The following is an 11,702-nucleotide window of genomic DNA, read 5'->3' on the forward strand; positions in this document are numbered from 1 at the left end:
AATGCCCTTCCTCGTCGCATGAGCCTTATTAATAGATTTTTTTGTTTAAATCAGCCTATGACTTTTAGATAGTTTTTTCGATAATTTTAATATTTTAATTTTTTTTAGATAGGTTTTAGAGAGTCTTAATATTTCTAGATTAGTTTTAATTAATATTTCTTTTATCATATGTATTTTTTATATCTCTGTAACGCGCATTTGATCATATAAATATGCGAATTTGCGCGTTATAAGAAATAAAAATATTATTATAATTATTAAAGAGGCAAACAGAGACAACCATTCAATCTTACCCTTCCTCGCTCCTCTAAATCTGTAAGCATGACAATTGTAAAAGTTTTCAATTCCCAGATCATTCGCCAGAAATCTTCTATCGTTTCGTCAAGAGGGCCTAGGCAGAAATAGTGCATAATATATTTGGTCAACTGAGTTCGCCACACTTCATTGTGTAAATTCAAAATACTTTAATACCGCCGTATTTCAGTTTGTTTAAAGAGATTTACCACTGTAGGATTTTGTTCAGAGGCTCAACAGTTTCGAGTGAACTTCATGTGTCTAATACATGCCGTGAGGGAAAAATGTTTAAGACACATTGTAACGGGTTAAATTACCTTGGGTCGCGATGTATGCGTTTTCCTTTCGATAACCCTACAGTAAAGAAACAACAATATGGGATTAAGAGTTAGAACATCGGAAATAATTTTACATGCATGGTCTGGAAATATGACTCTGTTAAGATATTCCAACTGATAAGCGTTATTCCATGGATTTACTTACGTCACAAAAATTAGCGTTAATATAATCCGTTCCCGGAATGCCATCAATGGTTGCCAAGTGTACACGAGAATGGTCAACTAAAGAAAAAAAGCGAGAGGTCTAAAAAATAGTACAATTATCCTGCTATTTGAATCACCGCTCAGAGATCCGTGTTCGTCCAAGTACTTTGCAGTCAGGGGAATTTTAAATAAAGAATTGTTAGCCACTGGTTTCCACGAGATAAGAAAGTTAGAGAGTTCATCAGATCGTTGAAGAGATAGGTTGTCTGTTGTTAAGATTACTTAGGATGCTTAGCAATCCATCAGTTAGTTAAGTGAGAGGATTAAGCTGTCTGTCAGTCTGACGTCTTAGTATTCGGTCTGGCGGTCGGACGGACAATAAGTCAGCCATCGGCCAATTAGTAGCGACTAACATTTCGCCTGGAAATACGTCGTACAACCAATTGTGACTCAAGCAAGTCTTCATTGGTTTATTTAGAGAGTCTTGCAGTTTATACAAATATACACTTACATGCAAGAATGTTGGAATATCGGTTCTTGGGTCTATTGTATTCCTGAAGGGAGGCGTCAGACGTGAAAGTCTCTCCTGGCTCGATAGACTGAAAAAGAAAAATTGAGCTTCGTTATGACCTATGCAGTTGAAGAGCACTTAATCGTCAAATAGCTTGATATATACCTCGTATTCCTGAGAGAATTTGTTATTGTGATCAGCCTTTAACTCGTCAATTCGCTCCTGGAGGTCAGCTACGGGTATTGGTGGATGGTCTTTCATGCCTGTAAGTGGAATAATAGATATTTGGTTGGATTTACCGTTCAAACAGCTCTGAAAATAACGGGATTTAAACGTTAAGGGTACCTCTTAGCTTACAAGATGGCTGGTGACAAGTCGCTTTTTTTTGGCGCGAAAGTTCAGGCATTCATAAAACGTATCAACTCCTTAATTCGCCTTTTAGCTTTGACCACTTATTATCTTAGCCAATCATAACACAAGCAGAGAGCCAAATCAACCAATCAGAACTCAAAACAAATAACTCAGCCAGTGTTAAGCGCGGGAAAATGGAAGCTGGCTGGTGAAAACTGGCTTTTTGGCGCGACAGTTTTCAGCCAATCATGAAACGTATGAACTCTCTAATTTCAATAAGAGTGACCAACAGTTAATTTTTCCTTACACTAACACTGCTCGATCAAACACAAAGGTCGTGAGAAACAAGGAAATCGTCAGTAAGTGAAAAAATAGGACTTGTTTAACAAATTCTCTCGATCAGCACCATAGAAAGTGTACATCGAGAATGCGTATGTTTATTCATTCAAGTACCTGGAGTTAAGAAAGTCATTCTCTTTAATTCCACAGGGTCGGAAGGTTCTGATTTTTCTTCGTCCACGTGCTTCGTCGTTTTATTGTTACCTCGTCTTTTCCTAAAATTGAAAGCAAAATTCACAAATCTATCAGTGCGTCACCGTTTCAAAACCGAAGAATCTGAGAACTGTTGAAAACCCTATATGTCCTTTAACAGAGTTATCGAGAGTTATCGCGTAATTAATCCCCCTGAGCGTTTTCGTAGAAATTGGGGCTTTAAAGGAGTTGAAATTGGGACGGGGCAAGAAAAGCAACTCAATTTTCGTTTTCAGCATTTTCTAGTCCCGCGATCTTGGAGCTACAAAAGATAGATGATTTTGAAGATAAACCGACTAGAAGCGGTGATATATTCCTTAACAAGAACTCTCACATGGTGTTACTTGGCTGCCTGTTGCCATCATTAAAAGATAATTGAATCAATAAATGAATGGATTGATGGATAAATGAAAGAATGAATGAATAAATGTATGGATCATTCAATCAATCAATCAATCAATCAGAAACATTACCTTCTACAATATACAACGACAAAAATTACGATAGCCGTAATCACAAAGGCAGCCACGGCAGGTATGATGACAAAAATCAGGTTAAATCCTCCTCCAGTATGTGGCTCGGGTTCTTTCCTAGCCGCTGGGTTCCCTCCGCCTCCAGCTTGTTCTCCTGGTATTGGGCAATAATACTATAGTTATAGCCTGTGCCAGGCTCTTAACTAGTAGCTAGGGACAAAGTAAAAAAAAAACTGGACAAGCGAAAATAAGATGCCCAAGATGGCGCCCTCGCACTCTCCCCAGTCCCCGCGCGTTTTTCGCAACACTTTTACAGCACTACTATCTGGGAGTCTGGATCAGACTACTTTACTTGGTACAGACATTGTCCTTTTTTACAGTTAAGCTGTTAAACTAAAAACGACTTTCGTAAGACAGCGAACTATCACACCCTCCTCTAGCTTACACTTCCCACATAGCGCACTCTCTTGGAAACCTTTCTTGATTATAAAAATTGAACAAGTGGAGACGCTAGATTATTGTAAATTTGCTGCTCCCAATAAAATTTTAAACAGAAAGCAGACAGTGCTTTGTCAGAAATTATTGTAACAGATTAATCAAAGTATCAGAAGCCTCTTTTCTACACGCGACGTTTCATCGCTAAAAAGTTGCTTAATGATCAATTTCAATGAACAATTCTCACCAAATTTCACAGGCGTCACGAAGGGACTTGAAGTGTACAAGTCATCCTATAAAACAGAGAAGACAAAAAATCAAAATGCTGTAAAATGCGCTTTTCTTAGTAAAGACTACTTTACAAGTGTATGTGACATACATACGCTGCAATATGTTACAGAATCAAAGCAAACGCGAGTGGATCGAAAAACGTAACGTAGCGTAACGTAATGTAACATGACGTAACGGAATGGAGTGGAGTGCGTGGGTTGGGGCGTAGTGTAGTGTAATGTTATCTGTTTGCCTCAATGGCAGGCGCAGTTGAATCCATAATGTAACGTAGCGTAACGTAGAATAGTAACTTAGGGCCTGTTTATATGGAGGTGGGGGACCCCAGGTAGGTGAGGTAACCCGCTTAGGTGGGATAACCCGCCTGTCCATATAATCTCTCTTTTTCATCTGATCACGTTTACATGATAGGTGGGTGACCCGCCGCGGACTACCTCACCTACCTAGGATTCCCACCTCCATGTAAACAGGCCCTAAGAAGCTGTCAACAACTCGTTGGCAATATTCGCGAATTGAAATTTCGAAGTGTTTAAAAGGGGAAAACTTAAGTGCCTGGAAAAACGTCTCCGAGAAAGGAAAAGAAACAGCATCAAACGCACACCACATTTGCTGTGACCTCCGGAACCGGAAGGCGAGTGTTCCCTCTTTACCCTTCTTGTAATACAATAGGACAAGAAGACGCGAAACGGCAAAATGTTTCTTAGGGGAGGGGTAGGTTTGCAGTATAATGATCCCAAACGACACTGGCGAACGTACAGTCTACCTACCCCTTTGTTATTTTTGACATAAGCTCTCACAAACATAGTATAGTAAGAGCCTTTGGTGAGCTCCTTGTTGTAATATCCATAACGGTTCTTAAAGTTCTTATCCCCCACGTTAAATCTCTTCGGCAACTCAGACGGACCAAATTTGGCGGCGATGTATGGAGCCTCGGCACCACTTTGAAGCTCTCGCCGGCGTCGCCGGCGTCTGACTTCATTGAAAAAGTCGTCAGGTGTCTTGTCTATTGGAAGTTTATTACTATTGCCCAGCGGTACCACGATCACTATGTAGTAACTGTGTGTAGAAGAACACAAGGTGTAAAATAGGAGTTAATATTTATCAGTGCGTCCCTTCAAATAGAAGGGAGTCTAAAGAAAAGCAGTGAAGATCTTTTTCCCTTGAAATATTTTATTTCGTTTCTGGACTTGTTTTTACCACGTTGCATAGGAACAAAAGCTGTTTACTAAGACGCATCGATTTCATGCTTTGAACTCGAATATACCTTGACATAAAAAATCATAACACTGCAAGACCAAGGAGGGAGAATGGTCATGAATATGACTTGACTTTCTTTTGGCTCTGATCCCTAGGAACGTCTACTTTGAAGGCTTAAACATGACAAGATCCTGGAAAGTCGACACCAGTTCTCTTCTTCTCGCCCCTCCTTTTCAGAAAGAGAGAAGAGACTGGTGAAGTGAATAAGGGTTTGAAAAGAGTTAGTATTGGTACTTCACTTCTTACGTATTTCCATTTCATCCTCCCTACATATGATCATATGATTCATTTGCGTATAGAACTCCCTTCGCTCTATGATGCTCACGCCTCGAGGTTCTTCCAGCCATTTTCTTGTCCCCCCCCCCCCCCCACCAAAACCCAGGCATTGATTTTTTTCAGTGTGACGGGTGCCTGTTCGTTTCCCTTTGTGTGGGGGGCTCTTAGCTGCGTTGCGCTTCTGTGCCAGCCTCAATTTAGGGGCTGCCTGCCGAAAGTGAAAGCCTCTTGATACTTCAGGCAGCCAACCTCCATTTAATGATGCAGTTGTTTAAAAAAGATGAACGTAAGAATCTCTCAAGTTACCTGATCGGGCCGTTTCTCTCTGAGGCAATCTCCAGCTCCATGGGGATGAACTCATCCGAGAGATCGTCTTCGACAATGACGGGTCTTTGCAGAGGTGGTGGCTTTCCCTTATCTGTTTTGACATTCATCTTTATGCTAGGTCCTTCTCCCATGGAGTTAAGAGCCGACAACTCTATTTTGTAGCTCGTGTGAGGAACAAGATCTCGCAGTGTGTAGGACTGGACGCCAGGCGATAAGGCGTCTACTGAGATATTGTCACCGTGCGACAGCTTCTTGAGTTCTCCTTGATCTTTGTAGGATTTCGAACCGGAATATGAAATCTGCAAATAATCACAAAAACATGGGTCTTGCTACTTGACAACTGTTGCTAGGAAAGACAAATCACAAGTGTTTTCTTAAAATCAAAGGTGAAATGTTTAATACCATTCTACAAGACCGGTCTAATTTTTGGGTCTTTGGATGTACTCCTGTGGTGTTTATACCAATCAAGTGAAAGCGCGCGGGGGGGGGGTAATTTCCTGTGAGTGTGCTAGTTTATTAGGCTTTACAACGTGGATTTTTGAGTCTGGATAAAATCCTTATTGTTTCACGTTTCACAATGTCTTTGAGCCGTAGTTTCATGTTAAAGATAATTCTAGTAAAAATTATTATTAGTAGTAAGGTATCTAAAATATTTCGCGATACTGTTGCTTTGCTTGTTTCCGCTTTGTCATTGGCCTGAGAAAAATCACGCCACACTTTCTAAACCAAACGGAATTAAAATCAGAACCTGTCTTGAATGCATTCTTCAGATTGTTCGAAAGCGTTTCCGGCGCTTTGCCCTAGTTGCGTGACAGTGTTCTATGATTGGTTGTATTGAATGCCTTACCTTGTACTTTGTTATTCCTGCGTCTGTCTCTGGTGGTTGCCAATTAATGGTGACCTTATCACTATCAGCAGAATCGACGTTGAGTTCACGGACAGATTCCGGTACTAAAAAGAAAATCAGGCAAAAGATCATTAACCGACTGATGCCAGCAGGGGTAAACCTCATTGCAAAATGAATCCTGGACTCGAAACCATGCCACGTTGGTGACAGGCGAGTGCTCTCAACACTGCACCTAAAAGTTGCGTAAGTCTCAAAATGTAAGATAAACGCCACAGAACTCTCAAATAAAGTGCAATTTTGATGAGGAAGGATCTTTACCCCAGGGGATACTAACTTATGTAAGCCATATACGGTTGTGCTACCCCAAAGGGTATGTATGGTTTTTGTGCCGTTTCAGTCTGAGAACGAGTATCAACTTTGCTCATTTTCGTCTGGAATCGGGTGTGATTTTCGAGGGAACTACAGGAGTGTATAAACGTATTTGTTGTTTCAATTTCAAGTGAATAAGAAATCAAGCGTAATATACAAACTCGAGATGGAATTTAAGATAGTCTTTTGTTGGTGTTGTAAACTAATTAATGATGACATAATTTCTTAGAGGTCAGGTCTGAAAACGGGTTTGGAAAATGACATATTTTGGTCTGAGATAGGGACAGGATTTAAAGCACGGGGCGGCACACCCCCTCCAAGAATTCCCCGGAGTACCCCACCCGGGTTCTTTACTTACAGTCATATTTAAGGGTCTTTGCTGAGACTGGTAGTGAATAATTGCCTTGGCCCTTGGAAGTTCGAGCGGCCACACGAATCCAGTAGGCCTTGTCGCGGTCAAGGGCCTTTATTTTGACACTATAGCCAGAAGGTTCTGTGCCACTCCACTGTGAAACTGGAAGGCTTTGATCGTCGGAGTACACAACGTAGTAACCCAGTACTTTACCATTGGGAAACTTGGGCGACTTCCATGAGACAGTTAAAGAGTCGGTGCTGCGGGCTTCAGCCGCAAGGTCACGCGGCGGACCGGGCACTGAAAGGAATACAAGCAGCGTTACGGCTTGCATTTTTTAGAAATAAGGGAGCCAGTTTCACAATCGTCAGTCCGATGTCACGCAACATTTTCTGCATGACACCGAAATGAGATGTGTGACATGTCACGTGACTGTCGGGAGCTTACATTAACCGCCTTTTGTTACAATTACGCCCTAAGTTTACGTCTACTTTTAACAAATACTCAACAGAAACAGTGGCGCTAATAAAATCACCTGCAATTTACGGGACATCATAAAAGACGTCTGTATTAGAAAAGGAAAAGGAAAAAAAACGAATCATATAAAAGACCCTACAGGACTTTGCTCATTAAGCATACACGATACTTGGGTAACTAACCACCTACCACTCCCCTAAGTCACAATTTTGCTCTAAGTGAGAAATGAGTGTTAATGTTGACTAAAGGGAGGGGCAGGTGCTCATTTCACCCAGACGCCTCCATTGATCCCATACTTACACCCTTCTTTGGTCCTGATTACAACAGACCGGCTCAAAGGACCAGGACCCTTGACTCCGAGGGCTCGGACGCGAATTTCATAATCCGTAAACATCTTTAAGTCCGTTAACGTCGTGCGTGTATGATTTGGGTTTGTGACATTTTTAACCAAGGCTTTCACTCTACGATTGAGAGGATTGTAAACGACGGAGTAACCAGCAAGTGGTCCGTTTCTCTTCCACTCGTCAGGTTCCTTCCACGTGACCCGAACTCTTGTCGATGAGAGGGCAGAAGCTCGTACTTCAAGGGGAGGTCCGGAGGGGGGTCCTGGCGGGATTTGGACCCATAGAGATCTTTCTGGAGACCTGCCGACTTTAGTTTCCGTGGATACTTTGAACAGGTACCAAACGCCAGGATCTGTAAAATAGTTTTTAAGCTTTTAGACAGAAGCAGTTGTCTTTCACAGACACAAAGAGAAAAAGAAAGAAAGTTGAACCCCACTCAACCTTAACGTTAACACGCAGCCTCTCGCACATCGCCTCTATTTTATTTAAGCACGTAAATTCTACACGCGTAAGCACGTATAAATTTCGTGATAGTGGAAACTACCCTTAAAACTACTTTGCTAAATTTAGTTCCATTGCGAATAAGGACGCGCAATTGGTAATATCAACAAATGAACCAGACAGCCGTGAATGTCGTGGTGGCGGGAACAAGTTATCAAATGTAAGAAGTTTTATCCTTTTGCGATCGGGAGAGGACGTAACCTCCTTCACTAAAGATAACAATGCCAGCTTTTCTAGTGAAAAATGGTAAAATGAAGCTTTCCGGGAAGTCTATATTTTGACAAGACGCGAAAAAACTTCAAGTCAAATCTCGTACTCGAGGTCTTCCTCGTCCTCAAATTTAAAGGTCTAATAAAAACCTGGACCATTAATTTTGGAATTCAACATTATTGATGCAAAGACACGTTTAAGTTTTAAAACATTTAGCAAACACTATGACATAGCCCCGTTAAAAGATACTCAAATGAAAATATCTTTTGGAAAACGGTGAGTAACTTAAGACTCTAAGACTAAACATGTAAAACTCACCTAATCCCTTAAATATGTGGTTATTTGTGCGAGGAAGAAAAGTCATTTCTTTCATCTTCAAATTGGCTTGATCTCCAGCGCGCATTCGCCGTAATGACTTGGCATATCGTAGCTTAAACGACAAAATATCTCTAGCCACAGTCTTCCAGCGTATGATCACCTCCGAGGGGGAAGAAGAGGGCATATTATACACGTGTGGCGGGTTTGGAAGTTTAGGCTTTGTTTTGGCAAGTACGGGATTACTTTGTGGTCCGTCTCCTTTTCTTGTCAACGCTGCTACTCGGATCTGGTAAGTTTGATCTGGTTGGAGACCAGTCAGCACTATCGCCTGTACAGTGGATACAAGAAAATCGTTAATGAAAGAAGCGTAATAAAAGAATATTAAATAAAAAAATCAATAAGAAAGCCACGCCACGGACGTCCAGTCAAAGCATAGGCATTTCGAATGATCGAAAAGATGAGTAATGACACAGACTGTTGACAAAGTGAAGAGTCTGGCATCAGATCACGTGGAAAACACAACAGCGCACTGAACAAAATATGCGAATCTAAATGGAATTGATTGTGAACAATTTTGGGATGAGATTTTTGGATATCCGGAATACCGTCCCACGGAACACAGTTACAGCTTGTCAATATTATTAGAAATCATGCAGTGAGCGCACAACCTAGAAAGGAATACTAACTAGCAGATAGCAGAAAACTACCTTACCTGAGAGAAGCGCTGATTTCCAAACTTAACAGTAGACCCTTGACTAGACTGCAAAACAGCCCGTGTTTTTTTCGTCGGTCAACGAAGCAGGAGTGGTCAAACAAACATCCAGGAGCGAGGGTGAAAAAAAGTCAGTGAAACTGGGGAGAGACGCGGTTTTTTCTCGCCTCAGGAATTTATAGGGCTTGTAAAGGTCGCGCGCTTCACGCGAAAATTCAGTCATGCAGGACGCCCTGCTTGAAAAACATTTTTTAAGAAAAAACCGACTCTTTCGCAGTTTAGCTCTTAATAAATGAGAAGACGGACAGTACGCACAATGTATAATAACATAAACAATCATACCAAGTCACCCCTCGCCGTGTGATCGATTTGTAAATTAGGGCGCGGGTTAAGCTGGTTACCAAGGTCGTCGACCTTCAGATAATATACCGCGTAACCTTCGAGACGGCCAGCCTGATCCTTCTGCAATGGGGGAGACCAGCGGACAACAATTGCAGAAGAATTTACGACTCTGGCACTTGGCTGACGCGGCGCACCACTGGGGACTAGAAAGAAACAAATTATAAATGATCAGATTCCGGTCAGGATAGTGTTCACCTCAGGCGCTTAATTTTCACTCAGAGGTGACCGCGAAACGCAAGTACTGGTGACAAAGCGCAAGGGACCATGGGACGAAGAAAGAAGAGAGGTCAGTGAGGTACGTCTAGCCCGTTTACTCCTTCCCGCATTTCTTTGCGCGCAAATTTTCATCGAGAGAGAGGGACATCTGGGGACAAGGCAGGGATAAACCACTGCACTTTCTAGCAGTTGAGTATCAGGAAAACAATTGTGTATCCAAAGAATAGAGATTTATCCAATGGATAGCATCATTCGCCTTTTGTGCAACTGGGGCCAGCTGGCTACAGTATGAGAAAAATAAAACAGACAGGTTTTGGTCTCATGACCACAACAAATTTAACTGTAGTAGTTTTTTGATAAATTTCTCAACTTCCTTCCGCAGACTCGTGTTAGAATGTTTTTGAAAGGAATGACAAGAATTTTGAGGTAAAAAAAAAACTCGACAAGACTGGGGATCAACTGCATTTGGAAAATGCTCAGACTATCTCTTTAGGCTAATTTCCACTAACAAAATCTAACTTCCCCTATTTTGACTGGAATTGACTTGGCAAGTTTACTAGAAATAAATTTGAAATAAGACTTGTGATGCATCAACGGGAAAAGTGTGGCGAGAGAACCAAAATTCTCCAAAGACAAAATCTGAATTAACAGCTGGGGCAATGAGCTCAACTTGCATACTTAGAAATAAAATGCTGAACACCAATGACGCTAAACTCTTTCACTCCTTAAAATGTTAAAAAGGAAGTCTACAAGAAAATGCCCACGTACAAAAAACTAAATGTGTAAAAAATAATTATTTTTTAAAAAATAGTTAAAAACGAAATAGCATCAAGTGAAGCCAAAACTGAAGTGGTTGGTTTTGAGTGGAACACCATAGGGAATTCAACAACAGGCTTAATTAAAACTGGTTTTTGTCTCGCAAAGACTGACTTTTGAGAGGGTTGAAGGTTAACAGCGTCATCGAGTTTTACCAAGCGTAATCCATCGTCTTAATCAAATTAGCAAAGACAAGGGACTTTTGTTATTCGGAGGATACGTGTTGGCATGGCATAATGTACTCAAGTCTCAAGAGCAGTCAAGAAAGATTTTTCTACACAAATTTCTAGAATAATGTTGAACATGCCACTGGACATTTGAAGGTGCAATTAGCGCAAATATAAGAAGGGCGATGCAAAATAACTAATGTACTTTGCTCTCCTTATACCGCACCCTGAAAACACGTACGAAACAGATTAACTGTCTCCGGGGGGTACACCTGGGAATTCTTGGTGGGGGTGTGCCGCCCGGTTCTCCAAATCCTGACCCTATTTCAGACCAAAAAATGTCTTTTTTCCGACCCGTTTTCAAACCTGGCCTCTAAGAAATAATGTCATTACTTAGATTAGAAAGCCAACAACAAAGATCTCCTCCCACTTTCTTATTCATTTGGAATTGAAACGATAAATCCGTTCATAAACTCCCGTAGTTTCCTCGAAAACCATACCCGATTCCTGACCAAAAGGGGCAAAGTCTATACCCGTTTTCAGACCAAAACGGCGCAAAAACCATACCCTTTGGGGTGGCACATACATGTACCTGTATGGATTATATAAGGACTAGTCCCCGCACCACCGCCCCCCCCCCTCCCTCCTCCGGGTAACTGTCTCTTTTCCGCTGCAAAAACAGCAAATAGTTTCTTTAAGGGTAGCAATCCTCTTCATGTTCCCCACCCAACTCCACCCCTCAGCAA

At 41.5% G+C, this 11,702-nt stretch overlaps 1 protein-coding gene across 2 annotated transcripts in view; it reads right to left on the minus strand.

The window, feature by feature from the left end:
* LOC140921807 (receptor-type tyrosine-protein phosphatase delta-like) overlaps positions 1–11,702 on the minus strand; it is a 58,797-nt gene that overhangs the window by 7,727 nt on the left and 39,368 nt on the right. For both annotated transcript variants that reach the window (XM_073371808.1, XM_073371809.1), the window contains 15 exons: positions 9,698–9,900; positions 8,644–8,971; positions 7,571–7,966; positions 6,800–7,093; positions 6,073–6,176; positions 5,205–5,524; positions 4,133–4,421; positions 3,325–3,370; positions 2,643–2,796; positions 2,092–2,192; positions 1,453–1,550; positions 1,288–1,375; positions 778–854; positions 612–648; positions 294–391 (listed from right to left, as the gene is read on the minus strand). In XM_073371808.1, the coding sequence (XP_073227909.1) occupies positions 294–391; positions 612–648; positions 778–854; positions 1,288–1,375; positions 1,453–1,550; positions 2,092–2,192; positions 2,643–2,796; positions 3,325–3,370; positions 4,133–4,421; positions 5,205–5,524; positions 6,073–6,176; positions 6,800–7,093; positions 7,571–7,966; positions 8,644–8,971; positions 9,698–9,900 (2,633 nt within the window). The remainder of the gene's footprint in view (positions 1–293; positions 392–611; positions 649–777; positions 855–1,287; positions 1,376–1,452; positions 1,551–2,091; positions 2,193–2,642; positions 2,797–3,324; positions 3,371–4,132; positions 4,422–5,204; positions 5,525–6,072; positions 6,177–6,799; positions 7,094–7,570; positions 7,967–8,643; positions 8,972–9,697; positions 9,901–11,702) is intronic.

Source organism: Porites lutea, chromosome 12 (assembly GCF_958299795.1).
Source record: "Porites lutea chromosome 12, jaPorLute2.1, whole genome shotgun sequence".
In the NCBI taxonomy this organism is placed as follows: domain Eukaryota; kingdom Metazoa; phylum Cnidaria; class Anthozoa; order Scleractinia; family Poritidae; genus Porites; species Porites lutea.